At 41.1% G+C, this 14119-nt stretch overlaps 2 protein-coding genes across 4 annotated transcripts in view; one reads left to right on the top strand and one right to left on the bottom strand.

The window, feature by feature from the left end:
• The first annotated feature begins 798 nt into the window (after nt 1-798).
• Nucleotides 799-12974, top strand: haspin (histone H3 associated protein kinase). The gene is made up of 18 exons (XM_086120189.1): nt 799-1037; nt 1882-2025; nt 2719-2859; nt 3718-3861; nt 4572-4718; nt 5042-6827; nt 7446-7584; nt 7679-7731; nt 7831-7929; nt 8039-8224; nt 9511-9596; nt 9718-9780; nt 9868-9959; nt 10327-10406; nt 10562-10650; nt 11226-11368; nt 11470-11572; nt 12466-12974. Exons 1-18 carry the CDS (start codon nt 883-885, stop codon nt 12665-12667), a joined length of 3852 nt encoding a protein of 1283 aa, XP_085976315.1. The 5' UTR covers nt 799-882; the 3' UTR covers nt 12668-12974.
• A 103-nt stretch (nt 12975-13077) lies between these two features.
• The window catches only part of fam184b (family with sequence similarity 184 member B), a 24802-nt gene continuing 23760 nt past the window's right edge, over nt 13078-14119 (bottom strand). For all 3 annotated transcript variants that reach the window (XM_086120186.1, XM_086120187.1, XM_086120188.1), the window contains one exon: nt 13078-13901. In XM_086120186.1, coding sequence (XP_085976312.1) covers nt 13829-13901 — 73 coding nt within the window. In that variant the 3' untranslated portion in view covers nt 13078-13828. The remainder of the gene's footprint in view (nt 13902-14119) is intronic.

The raw sequence follows: 14119 nt of genomic DNA, 5'->3' as shown, positions 1-14119 counted from the left end.
AATCTTCACTTTCCAAGCACCACCATTTTGCATGGAAGCCTATGTGTTATCACAAATAAGACAGATTTAATGCCTAAAAAGTGTATTCAATTATTTTAGGCCACTGTATCATTATGCACGGCTAGAACATTCACACTGCACTTATAGATAAGAAAAGGAAAAGCGTAATGTGATGGTGATTAATTTAAGATGTATCACATCGAAGGTAAATAATTGTAAAGAAATATAAAACCGTTTTAAAAACTAAAAGCAACCGTACAGTGTTGTGTTTAACAGTTAAATGCAACTGACGTGTGAAAAAAAGGACTGTTCTTCATTAAAAATTAATTGAAACCTGATTCTTCCTATACTGAAAGAACCCGTACCATTAAAACACTGAGAATCACTGAATTATAACATCCTGGAAAATGTATTCTGTACAGTATTGTATACTGTACATTGTTTCAGTAGTTCAATTTGCTTGAGATGCGCAGGTATGCGTGCCCAACTATAATCCTGTCTTCTGTTGACATCTAGCGGCTATTCCTCAAGTGTGTCAGATGAATCTTTCCTGACGTGTAGTACAACAACCAATAATTTTTCGGAGCGTTAAAATAATTGATAGATGGATGGATTTTGATACTTTAAGTTAAGACATTTCACACATCACCACCCCAAAAAAAAAATACATAAAAATATTATGAGGCGCGCTTCACTCGTTCAATTGCAGTTCCTCCAATCCAACATGCGGCGCTGCAGAGATGGCGTTACACTTTATCGACCAATCAACCGGATGATACAGTTTGAACAAGGAGCGGGTACCGCGACACAATGAGTTAGCGACGAAAGCTACCAATATCTCGGAATACAAGCAAATGGTCACAAGTAAAAAAAATACTCAAAATGGCCACAGTGAAGCCAATATTTATGAGGACTTACGGGAAGAAAAAATGCAAATTGACGCCCTGGATTTCACCGCAGGAGCACAAGCAGGCCTTCAATAGCTCCACGTCTACAGACGATTCCTTGTTTGAACACGCCAAATACATCAAAGCCAGGTAAACAAACCAAAAGAAGCGCACGATGATGACTTTAATTCAGTTTTCAACCTTTAGCGACTTACTCAAAGTAATAATAATAATAATGCATCCGATTTATTGATAATGAAGTGTGTATTCTTTGCCTCCAACAATAACTATGGAAAGAGAAAAATCTCGCCGCACATCATTAAACAAAAAGTGTCACAAAACGTATGAAATTTTGATGTGCCGTTGCATAAAGACAAAGAATTAAAATTGCAAAATTTCCTCCAGCACCCACGATGATGATTTGTCACTGCACACAGTCGGGTGAAATAAATGAGGAACTAAAAAGATTGTGTATTGCTCAGCGATCAGATTCTTTCACTGTCTGTTATTTGCCTGCTTCCTGAGTGGCGTCTGTGGACATATCCTATCCAAGACCTTTCATGCTGTATTTTGTTTTTTAAATCTCTTGTTCAAATTTTTTTAACATTGAGTTTATATACAGTAGATATATAGTACAAGTCCTCAAGGTCTTGTACTCTCATGAGACACTGAAGCAGCGTTAGTTACAGCGATGACGGCACTCAAGTTGGTTACACCTGGTACAGGGGTTTCAAACCTGTTTTCATTACAGTCCACGTCGTAGTTATGAGGGTTCTCAATTTCAAAAAGGTTGGTGATCCTTGCATTAGACTAATACTGCACTGATAAATTATGAGAACCTCCAAAAATGCTTGGGATATTTGAAAATTTGGGAAAATATAATTCGGTTGAAATTGTGTGCTGACTGGTACTGCTATAGTTTTGGTAATTTAATTCATTGCCTGGCGGATTTTTTCTGTCCACACACTTTCTGACTTGATCTTTCTTGATGCAGGAAAAGAAAACCTATCTCCGTCGCAGCAGCCGTCATGACAAGAAATAACAAGAGGTGTCGTCTGATTAGCAGCGAGAGTGAGGAAGATATGTCATTTTCTGTGAAAAGTCAAAAAAATCCTCTGCAAATCAATGCAACTTCCAAGTAAGTCACTGTATTACTACGAAGAAAAGTAACACACGTATTTTAATGGGTTAAGAGAAAAATTCTGAAGATTTTAAATTCCTTTTTCCATGCCAGTGTTAGAGCAGAAAAATGCTGCTCAAAGGAGTTGTGCTATCTCAACATAGCTTCCTATAGCTGATGTCTTGTTGTTCATCTTTGGACCGCCACTTATTTTAAACCAAATCAACAGCACCTGGTTGTAGCCAAGTAGTGCTCTCTGGGGTTTTTTTCCCCTGGCAAATATTGCAATCTGCTTCAGCCTCAAAAAAATAATATCAATCTCGCACATGTATTATGTCCATTCCTTGTCTGCATTTTCCTTTTATTATCTGCTTAAAAAAAAGGAGAATTTTATGTTGGATCATCTCTCCTTCCTGTTTTCCGCAATCTCGTCTTTTATTGGGCTGCTTTGTGGCTTCCCGTCAGTGCTCAGTTGTATGTAAACCCACAGTTTCAAACGCATAGGGCTCTTGTCTGCGACGCTTTTAATGACTTTTAGAAAAGTGCAACATCAATACTTCGTCTTCCTTTTAGGATGCAGTCAAGTTCAACAACAGTCTGAGCAGTGAAGTATTATGCGATATAAACATTCACAGTAATTTGCTATTGGTTTGGTGAAGAGCCTGAGTAGAAGCTGTTCAAATGTAACTGGAAACTGCTTTTTATTTTTAGAGCAACGAAAAGGTCTCCCAAGGCGAAGAAGATCCGTGCAACAAGGAGGAAAGCAAAAGAGAACATTACTAATGAGGAGGACATTTTCAGAGTGCCCCTCCCCTCCTGCCCTGAGCCTGCTCCACGGGACAGCGTAACCAGGTTTGTGTATCAACATACCCATTGACACAATCTGCTCCAACTTTGCCTCACATTTAGTCAGATGCTCATTCGAAGAAATTTTGGAGGGCCTGTTAGGGCAAGCCGGTTCCAATTCCTAAGCACATGAACTGAGTTACCTTTGAGCAAGGTGGGGAAATCCTGACTGCTAAACCCTCTCACTCTTCCACGTAATCCTGTCTGACCTACATAGTATATGTGTAGCGGATGCTTCAAATTGAATTACAATACAGTTTCTTCTCATTGTCAAGCCACATGGTATTCAGCTGACTGATACCTGGGAATAATGAATGAAATCCACTAATTTTACATGACTCTTAAATATACAAAGTAGATGTTTTAGAGATGACTAGATTAATGGGGGCTGGGGGGGCATGTATAGCACAGGCCAAACATACACATGCAGCATAACCTCTCCATAACTTCCTCCATAAGGACCCAGGATAAACATAGCTCCTACACACTGTACCAAGATTTTAGTCTCCCAGTCAAGCTTTCTACTTTGTACTTACCAGTTCCTACTTTCTTATTTGCCAGGCTTTGGTTCCATAATGCGGCAACTCGTGGCATCACAAAAAAGACACAAAAATGGGTGTGCTTTTCAGCAGATAGCTGAGGATAGGTTCCATGAAAAAAAAAAAAGCGTGTTCACTGTCGTACTCACAAAGTACTTTTGCCCTGACATAATTATAACTGTAGCACCTTAGTGTGAACACATTGGCCTAATACAGAAAACGCTCCTTATATCAAACTTTGTGGTTACTACCTGTAGTTTTGTTTCTTTGAAAGATTGGCAATGGTTTTCTGTTTCTGACCTCATCCTAATTGACGCATCAGCAGGAAACAAGCACCTGTGTCAGTCAGAAAAGGGGTCACAATAAGACGGAAGAAGCAGCATTGTCCGATGAGCAGCTCCAGTGACGAAGATCTGTCATCTTCTACAAAAAGCCACACAAAGCCACTTCAAATCAATACTACTTCCAAGTAAGTCCTTGTGTCACAATATAAGTATTTCATATCAGTTGATTTCAATATTTGTTGATTTTATTCATAAATTCTGAATAAGGGCGTGGTGAAAAAAAAGGTTGCATTTGAGTCGTTTTATTTTGCAATGCAATATTTAACCCTTAATAGGAGATCAACACAACTATGAAAAAGTGTGTGTGTATATAATATGCAAAGTACATGTTTTAGAGATGTCTAGCTTAATGGGGGGTGGGGGGGGGGGTGGCATGTATAGCACAGGCCAAACATGCACATGCAGCATAACCTCTCCATAACTTCCTCCATAAGGACCCAGGATAAACATAGCTCCTACACACTGTACCAAGATTTTAGTCTCCCAGTCAAGCTTTCTACTTTGTACTTACCAGTTCCTACTTTCTTATCTGCCAGGCTTTGGTTACATAATGCGGCAACTCGTGGCGTCACAAAAAAGACACAAAAATGGGTGTGTTTTTCAGCAGATAGCTGAGGATAGGTTCCATGAAAAAAAAAATACATGTTCACTGTAGTACTCACAAAGTAATTTTGCCCTGACATAATTATAACTGTAGCACCTTAGTGTGAACACATTGGCCTAATGCAGAAAACGCTCCTTATATCAAACTGTGTGGTTACTACCTGTAGTTTTGTTTCTTTGAAAGATTGGCAATGGTTTTCTGTTTCTGACCTCATCCTAATTGACGCATCAGCAGGAAACAAGCACCTGTGTCAGTCAGAAAAGGGGTCACAATAAGACGGAAGAAGCAGCATTGTCCGATGAGCAGCTCCAGTGACGAAGATCTGTCATCTTCTACAAAAAGCCACACAAAGCCACTTCAAATCAATACTACTTCCAAGTAAGTCCTTGTGTCACAATATAAGTATTTCATATCAGTTGATTTCAATGTTTGTTGATTTTATTCATAAATTCCGAATAAGGGCGCGGTGAAAAAAAAGGTTGCATTTGAGTCGTTTTATTTTGCAATGCAATATTTAACCCTTAATAGGAGATCAACACAACTATGAAAAAGTGTGTGTGTGGGAGTGCGTGCGCTCAACAGAATTGCTAGTGGTCGATGAATTGACTCAAATGCATGCCTAGTCTGCATGTTCCTTCTCTCATGCTAAATGCCAAGTGTTGAAAAATGTTTTGGGTCATCTCTCCTTCCATTTTCCACAGTCTTCCCCATCTTTCAAAGGCCCCGTTTGTGACTTGTCGCCCACGCTGCCCCGTCACCACTAAAGTGAAAGTCTCAAAGGCAAAAGGCAATGTCTTCACATCCTTGGAAGACTTTACTTCTGGAGAGGAAAGCCAAGTCTGTTTTTCTCACAAGAAGAAGAGAGTCCCTCTGGCAATGCTGGAATCAAGTGCGGAGAATGCCACCAGCAACCTGGATACCGATCCCTTGCTCCTAAATCATTCATCAGATCACAGCCTTGGGCCGCGCCCCAGGAAGCCTATCTTTTGCTCTACACCTTCAGTTAGCCTGTCAAGCAAACGTCCCCATATTGTTCGGTTTCCGTCCCCGAACCCCACATCCTTGTCCATCAGCCGCATAGGTGCAAGTGCATGCCAAGAAGACCAGGACTCTCCAAGGCAGCCTTGTTCTTCACCACCCATAGGACTAAATTCCAACAAGAAGCAAAACACAAGCCTGTGTGAGCTGAATGAACAAGCAAGCCCGCCTTTCCACGAAGGACATTCAAAAGACCTTTTTATGCACCCAAAAAGTATGAACAAGAGTAGTCGAGACGGCAAGATGAAATATGGTGGGGCGTCGGCAAGCCTCCATCTGCTGGCTCCAGACAGCGAAAGCGACAGCTGTTTAGTGTCCACAGGGGAAGACTTACTCTCACTGACTGAAGTTCTGAAGGAGAAGTGTTTGGCCCAGCGCTGCACTGTGAGATTGAAGAGATTAAACAGCCTGACTCTTAGTCAACTTTGCAGCCAGAGCACCTACTCCTCCTGCCTTACTGATCTTAGCTCATATCACAGAGGACCACCCGCCCAGCATCATTTGATTTCCCTGGATAATAAGTTACCACCAGAAGTGTTTTACGAGTCTGGTTTAGCTACCACTCAAGATGAAGCCTGCGAGCGTTCAAACACAGGGAATGGTCCGGAGTCTGAAAATTCAAATATTTCCATCAGCCATACACTATCGCCGTCACTGTCAGCAGAAAGTGATTTCAAGGAGGTATCAACATCAACACACGCTGAATCCACCCAACACACTGGCAGCAGCTTTGAATTTTTCACTTGTGCGCAATTTGCAACCAGCTTTCCTGGGCAAATGTCAGCAACGGAACAGGAGGCAGATGTTACATTTCAAGGAAAACGCTGCAAAGTTAGGGGTGAACGATTGAGGTTGGAGGAAATTAAAAGCGCAATCTCCAAAAGATTGTCTGTAGCACCATCAAGTGACAACAGTGTTGACACATCATGCAGGGCAGAAAGCCTCTCGTGGGCACTGTTCCAAGAATGCCTAACTGACAAACTCGCAGTAAGAGTAGAGAGACTGGCTTTTACACAATTGAAGGAGCTGCAGCAAAAAGGCAGAAAGTGTCAATCTTCCTCAAATTGTTCCGATTTTACCACTGAGGACCTGACAAGAAACAAGCGGCAGAATAAAACAGACTCTGAACATTCTGAAAAGATTTCATGCAAAGTTGTGGAAAAGGGCTCGCCTAGTTCTTTCAGGCTTGTGGCCTCTGAAGAAAAAGCCTCCAGAAAAGGCCCTAAAGTTGACCAAAAAGCTTTTGGTAAAAACAAGAAGATGAGAAAGGGCATTTTAACCAAGCGTCCTGGTACCACCCGTAAGGCATGTGTCAGTGGTCTGAGCGTGAGCCGCTGGAAAAATGACAGTCGATCGCAAGCGCCACATGTGTTCAAGAGGAATAGTAAAGGGAATCCTGCCGACTGCACCATCAACGATCTGATCTCGGCTCAACCCAGTGGACTGCCGGTGAGCATGACTTGATAACAACCGCATGTTTCAAAATGTATCTGAATTGAAACCTTTCATCATCATTGAGAGACCTATGTGCACACGTGCGCTACAATTGTATATTCAAATAACACATTTTGTCTTAATGAGAGTTAAAAAAAATCAACAATAAAATAAAAAATAAGTGACACTGTAACCTCATAGTTAGTACAAGACCAGAAATAAATCAGAATGATTTATGAGTAAACAAAAGTGTGCCGACGTGACAAAAAGGAAGAAACCCATTTGACTATAAAGTTAACGAAACAAGACCTTTTTGAAAAAAAAAATCCTATTTTTAATGAATATTGCCTTGAGCTCAATACTCAAACGACTTTGAAGTAATGGTACTGGTAGTTTTGGAACGATGAACTTAGTTCAACAATTTCTTTTGAACTAAACTGGTTCATTTTAAACTGTGTGAGCTGCACTTTGAACTAGTTCGCTTAGAAGATGAACTTTTCCAACACTGCTGATGGCACATCAGATGGGTAGGCTCCTCATGGGATCAATAGGTCAGCAGCTCTGTTTTTAAAAATGCGTAGAGATGATGTCGTTTACTCAGTGACTGACTTGGCCATCTGTCCTGATGTGCAGGGGCTCATGGGACGTACGTCGAATTACACCACCCCAGTGAAGACGTGTCCCCTTAACCTGTCCTCACTGCTGATCGACCACACGCTGTCCACGCAGCTCTGGAATCGGCTTAAATCCGCCCTCTCCATTCACCGCAAAGGTACAGCTCATGTGTGCCTATTAAACCCAACTTGTGTACTTGTGCTCATTTCTTTTCCTTTAACCTTAAACCGCCCTCTTTGGGCCTTCTGTAGTGCTGCTCACACCGCAGAGTTCAAAAAAGCCGATGCAAGCCGACCTCAGTCAGGTATGAACGAAGGGTCTTTGGATACCACAAAATCCTCACAGAGCCAATCCTCATACAACAATCTTGTCAACTAACTATGCAAATGTTCCAACCCCACAGCTAATGTGTGACACAGATTTGTTTGAGGCAGAGAAGCCCTCTTTTGTGCTGCTCACACCACAGAGTTCAAAAAAGCAGACGCCAACAAACATCAGTCAGGTATCTTTGAAGGGGGGGAGGGATCGCCATATTTTGACACCACAGAGCCAATCCGCAACCAAAAAAAAACTTGTCAAATAACTCTATTCAAATGTTTCAACCCCTACAGCTAATGTTTGACACAGATTTGTCAGATGCAGAGAAAGTCTACGCTGAGTGTGGACAGCAGGGTCCGCTGCCCTGGAAGGAGTGCTTTTCACCTCTTCAAATGAGACGATGCGTCAAGATTGGGGAGGGTACATTTGGTGAGGTGTTCTCCACCGACAACTCGTCAGGAGAAACGGTTGCTCTTAAAGTACGTGTTTACACATGCATGATTATGTCTCTGGCTAATTTTTACCCCAAGCAAATTATCAGTGCATCGAAGAAACGTTTTATTGGCTTAAAAAAGTTATTAGCACCACCAATTGAAATTCAAATTTGCTTAGTTGTGACTGTGTTCGCAAGTTTTATTTTCAAAGTGATACAACCGATGAAAGTGATATAATAACGTAACTTATTGATGGTATAGTAGCATCTTTTTAGCGTGCGTTCTGCACTCTACTCACAAAAAGTAGGGATGCTTGTTTTCAGGACGCTGAAATACATCATAACCTTAACACATGAACTTAATTTAACCTCAAAACCTTTGAAAGCACATGCCCAGCTCTTCAGTGTTTCAAGGAGAATGTTACATTGACTTCCATGCCTTTCTGTGACTCTTCCAGTCTACTTCTTGCAACTTGCTGATGACTGTGAAACTAAACTCAGTGGCCGTTTCCCTCTGAGCTTGTGCTAGTAATTTAGTTAAAGGTTAAGTCCAAAATTTTCTTGACAATAATATGTTTTATGTGCCACCACTAGTCTCAACACAGTATTAATATTGCCTTTCTGGAATATGCATTAAGCAGCAAAATCTCCCTGTTTTTATCCATCTCAGGGAGCAGCCTTTTTGCCAATTGCCGTCGACCGCAAATGTCATGAAAATTCATTGACTTGAATAAAAACAAGTTTTTCAAGAAATTTTCCAAATGATGGTAAAAATTCGATAGCGGTCATTATGTGTTAAGAGCATGAAAATCGTCTTTGCGCTTCTTCAGGCTGGCCAATACTGTACCGCTGCTGCTTTGAAAGCCGCAGTGAAGGTGCCCGTCCGTCTCAAGGGAGCAATTTGCAATGCCCTTCTCGAAGCAATCCATAAAATGTTTTCAAAACAGGATAAAAGTGTCCTGTATTTTCTCAGGATAAGACACTCGGTCCAGTTGTCATTGAACCAGGAAATGTACTGATTGATTTATCAATTAAACGCTGACTGTCAGTTTTGCCATTCAGCTTCTTGTTGGAAAACAGCAAGTTGTGCAAAAACTACTGAAACACCGAACATCTGCCGTGCATTGTCAAGTTTAGCCAAGGTCAAATGAAGTGAAATTCCTGAAATTCCAGCCACGAGCTCATTGTCCCTAACTTTCTATCAACATCTGATATATGTGTAAGGATTTCGTGCCACTACATGTCATTCAAAAAGCTCGAAAAGCCTTTAGAAAAAGTGTTTGAAATTGATATTGGAAATAATGAATGAACCATCTCTTTTTCTTCTTCCAGGTCATTCCACTGGAGGGCAGTGAGAAGGTGAATGGGGAAGACCAGAAGACGTTCGGGGAGATCCTACATGAGATTATTATCTCCAAGTAATTTGTCCATTCATTTGGGTTGCATTAATATACCATCCATATATATGATGTCCACCCTTCATTCGTTTTGTAGAAATGTTTGAGCATCAGGTTTGTAAACCACCTTGTCTTGTTCCAGGGAGCTGAGCAGCCTGAAAGAGAAGCATCACAACCAGACCAGCTGCTTCATCGGACTTCATGAGTAAATGCGCTCTCTGCTTCCTTTTCTCACATCCGTATGCTTGCTGGTCTCTCTGTGCTTGCTGACCTTCGTCTCCTTCCCACATAGTCTCCATTGTGTCCGAGGCTGCTACCCTCCTGAGTTCCTGGATGCCTGGGACACCTTTGATAGGAAAAAGGGCTCTGAGAACGACAGACCAGGTTTTTGTTGTGTTCTCATTCTATTGAATCCAGCAAACATGAACACAGTGAAAAGAAATAACATTTAAAAAAGAGTCATTTCAGTGATCATTTTTTGTACAATGACCTCCTGTTTATCCTGGGGTAAAGTCCAAAAAGTGCAAAAAAATTATATTAAAATGAGACCATGGGGTAAAACCCCCCAAAACAAAACACTTTGTTTTACCCCTACCCTAATCTTTGTGTCAGTTTGTGTGATTGCACAGTTCATCAAATGAGAGGCTGAGTTGAGGTTTATTGAATTGTGATTTTAACAGGGGTTCACCGTATTGTAAGGTGATATTCTTATGCAGGTTTTCATGCTGCTTCTTCTCTCTGTGTTGTCTAGATTTATTTGAAAATGACCAGTTGTTTCTCATCCTGGAGTTTGAGTTTGGTGGTGTCGACCTAGAGAACAGCAACGGAACGGTATTCGCACTCCAAACTTTTGATTGCATGTTTAGTGATGTCGAAGAGTGGCATTGTACCTATTTATTAATGGTACTCCACTGAGATTTTGGGCACGTAAATTATGAGGTGACTTTTTGCCGCCTCAAAATTCCAACATGTCTTGTGTCCTGTAGTTGTCGTCAGTGACTGTGGCAAAGAGTATCCTCCACCAAGTGACCGCCGCGCTGGCTGTGGCTGAGCAGCAGTTGAATTTTGAACACAGGTACACACTTAAATGCTCCGATAATGCCCGTCCGTCTTTTGATCCTTCTTTCGGACAGCCCTCTTAAGTTCTCAGGAGAGCCCAGCGGTGTAATAAGTCCTTTGTGTGAAGTCTATTTCAGTGCTCTGTAGTGCGGTAGTGAGTAGGTTAATAGTCCTGCAAGACTTTTTAAGCTAGGATCATTTATTCTTTTCAAGCCCTCCAGTTGCTATAGAGTGGTGCATATAGGATGACACATGCAGGATGACACTGAGTGAGCGTATTCTCAACATTAGTCATTTGTACATAGTAGGCAGTATTCCTATATTTAACTGCATTTGATTTCTTCCTTGGTGATACAGTTACACCATTATTTATTTACAAGCCCTTGCCGTATTGAAATGAATAATGACTCAATAAAGCTCTGTAGCTGGGGGCTGAGTGCTCAACTCTCCGTTTTACAAATACTGTTGACCAAATGCGACTTGTGGGGAAATTTGCTTGTCACAATTCAGACTCCTTTGAGTTCTCTTGGAAGGCGGATTGTTTAAATGCTTTGGATTTGTCATTTGTTACTTTTGATTCTTTTTCTGAAGGGACCTCCACTGGGGCAACGTGCTCGTCAAAACAACAAAGCAGAAGACTGGAAGCTTCCTGCTCAACGGAGCAGCACACTCTTTGGAAACTAAAGGGGTGTTGGTCCGCATTATTGACTACTCTCTGTCCAGACTTGAAATTGGTCAGTGGCCTTTCCCCTTACCTATCACCTCACCTCCTTAGCGATTTTGTTTGTCTTTGTTGTTTAATTGAAGGAAATTGACTGAGCTGTGGTCTTTCCAGATGGCCTAACGGTGTCCTGTGACATTTCAAATGATGAGGAACTCTTTATGGGTCAAGGAGATTACCAGTTTGATATCTATAGACACATGAGAGAAGAAAATGGGTCAGTATTTTTTCTTTTATTTTTAAAATTAACTGTGTCTTGGCAATGTGTGTTTGGAGGAGGTCACAGTCCTGTACTTTATCATCACCACGGGATGGGCATGGCAACAGGACAATTTTCTGTATCTCGAGATCAGAACTCATACTTCCTCGTAGCGTCAAACACAAAATGGCAAGTGGTGCCGCCAAAGGACGAATAACAACAACATGCACTGCTGAATCCATATATTGTATAGCTGAGATGCCATATATACCTACGAGTTCGAGATGCAATGATTAATCGATTGATAATTGATACTTAGTTTTGATAATCAATCAATCATTTAGGGTCCTAAAATTGGCCAAGTTGTCAGATTTCTTTAGTCTTTCATTGAAGCAGTCTGATTATCAATGAGTTAAATCAAAATAAATTCTGCTTAATCGGTTTTTACTTTGATAAACGATGATCAATATTCGACCGATTTATTTATTTATTCCTTTGACTTTGGAGAACAGACTTGAGATGTGAGCGCTGTACTGTACAATGGCAATTAACTCAACAAATTTCACAATAGGCACCACTGTGGCAAATAATAAACAATACATACAAACAAATAGTTACACATGGTTGAAACAACCATGTAACGTAGCCCTTCGGTCTGCTAGCTCAATGCTAACACTAATAAGCGTTAATGCTGCATTGCTTTAACCCTTGAAGCAATGAGTTGGACACAAATGGTCCAGCAACAACATATAGACAGACATAGCATTACTCACAGTCATTTATTCTTTGTCTTCTGCGTAGAACTCCCTTAGAGGGGAGTTGATACGTCGGCATCCTTACTATGTCTGAATAAAATCTCTGGTTTATGGAGACCGTCATTCAGAGAACTCCTGCCGTTTTGTGTGTTGCAGTAACAACTGGAACAGCTACCACCCTCATTCCAACGTGTTGTGGCTCCACTATTTGTGCTCCAAACTGCTCTCCATGAGGTACCGCGGACTGGGTGGCAGGAGCAGCAAAGACGCATTGAAGGAGCTCACACGTTTTCACGACAACGTCCTGCAGTACACTTCTGCAATGGAAGCACTCGAAAAATGCCCCATGTTTAAGTAGCACGCATAACTAGTAAGTACATTTTCTGTCCAAACATTGTGTGTATTCGTACCGTTGCAAATTCAACAATGAGGCAGTACACACTGATTGACGTCTGTTAACCGTTTCAATATTTCCCAAGTTAGTTTGTTCGTTCGTTCATGACTAATGAGCATTATCTAAAAATTATGTCGTAATTAATATAGGGATGCAGCAGAAGGACAAAATTATCTTTGGCCATTATTGTCTGTAAGTTACATATACTGTATATGCGTGTATAAGTACTTTTGTTTTTGTTGTTTAATAAACCAGGAATCAAATTCTTGAATTGGACTTCTAAATTCCTCAGTGTCGTATCAAAGCCGTTCAAGTAAACAAGTTAGACACACTATTGGCTTTTAAGTGATAAGAAAACATCGAGAATCGTGGCGTACAAAAACAAAATATTTATTCAATTTATTCATTAAGACTATTGTACATTTTTGCATCAAAACAAGCTTCATTTTGATATGGGAAGTGAAAAGTGTGTGTCCTTATTAATGAGGATCTTGATTGGATACATCAAATGCCTCCATAGTAGAAGTGACACTTGGTTGAAGACATCCACAGAGTTGCCTTCGGTAACCATGTGATCATATTGAAGCAAATGCTGCACTGAAAAAGGAAGACTGTTTAAAAAAAACACACACACACATGGAGACATTTCAGACTACACAAACAAGATCCAGGAGGCCGAGAAGAGGTCAGGCATGTGTTTTGAGAAGCACTTTTTGGTTGAGCTTTGAGGCAATGTTGGAGAGATGGCCTTGCTGGTGATAAGCCCACAAGTCTGTTGTTAAGAGCACTCCGCTGATTTTCACACCACTCAGCGAAAAGGATTCACATCAATGCAACAGAACCAGATAAACATAGTTTCCTTCAAATCCATGCAACCTTGTTTCACAGTACAACATTACCAACAGTGCGCCTGGAGTGTCTCTAGGCATGGAGCTCCGAGCAGTGATCCGATGGCATCGCCGTTTCATCGCATCCGCACGATGATACACTTTTATAGCTTCTTCCTTGCCTTTGACTATGCGGAAAATCGGCGGAGCTCCCAGTCCAGCGTTTGTGTGAATGTGGGGATGCGCGTCCAGTACGTGGAGCAGAAGCAATGAACTGTTGGGAAGGTTGTGTTTGTGCTCAAAAGGAGAAGTATTTGGTGAACCACTCTTGTTTTAGGCCCTCGGTGCCTCTGTGCTCTGTGTAAGCCCCCCTAAAACACACATTTACACAAAATGCTGTAAATTAATACAGTATGTTACTTCAAAAGGTTTAGGAATTCAAAATCTGTGTATCGTATCATTCGTTCGTCCCATTTTTAAGTGGCAGTTGAAAAAGACAAAAGACCGATGTTTCAGGCTCCCGTCAAAAATACAAAGTATCTTCCATGTGAGACATCATAAGCTCAGCCCGTAAAATCAAAGTCCTCTG

Source organism: Hippocampus guttulatus, chromosome 9, assembly GCF_054856545.1.
Source record: "Hippocampus guttulatus isolate MCC_2025c chromosome 9, RoL_Hgut_1.0, whole genome shotgun sequence".
NCBI classification, from domain to species: Eukaryota; Metazoa; Chordata; class Actinopteri; order Syngnathiformes; family Syngnathidae; genus Hippocampus; species Hippocampus guttulatus.
The sequence above is the reverse complement of the archived record's forward strand: the minus strand, read 5'-3'. Positions and strand labels throughout refer to the sequence as shown.

Coding starts and splice junctions, on each gene's coding strand:
- haspin (XM_086120189.1), top strand. CDS start 883: ATGGCCACAGTGAAGCCAATATTTATGAGGACTTACGGGAAGAAAAAA. Junction 7,732..7,830: donor TGCAAGCCGACCTCAGTCAG/GTATGAACGAAG, acceptor CCAACCCCACAG/CTAATGTGTGACACAGATTT. Junction 9,597..9,717: donor CATGAGATTATTATCTCCAA/GTAATTTGTCCA, acceptor GTCTTGTTCCAG/GGAGCTGAGCAGCCTGAAAG.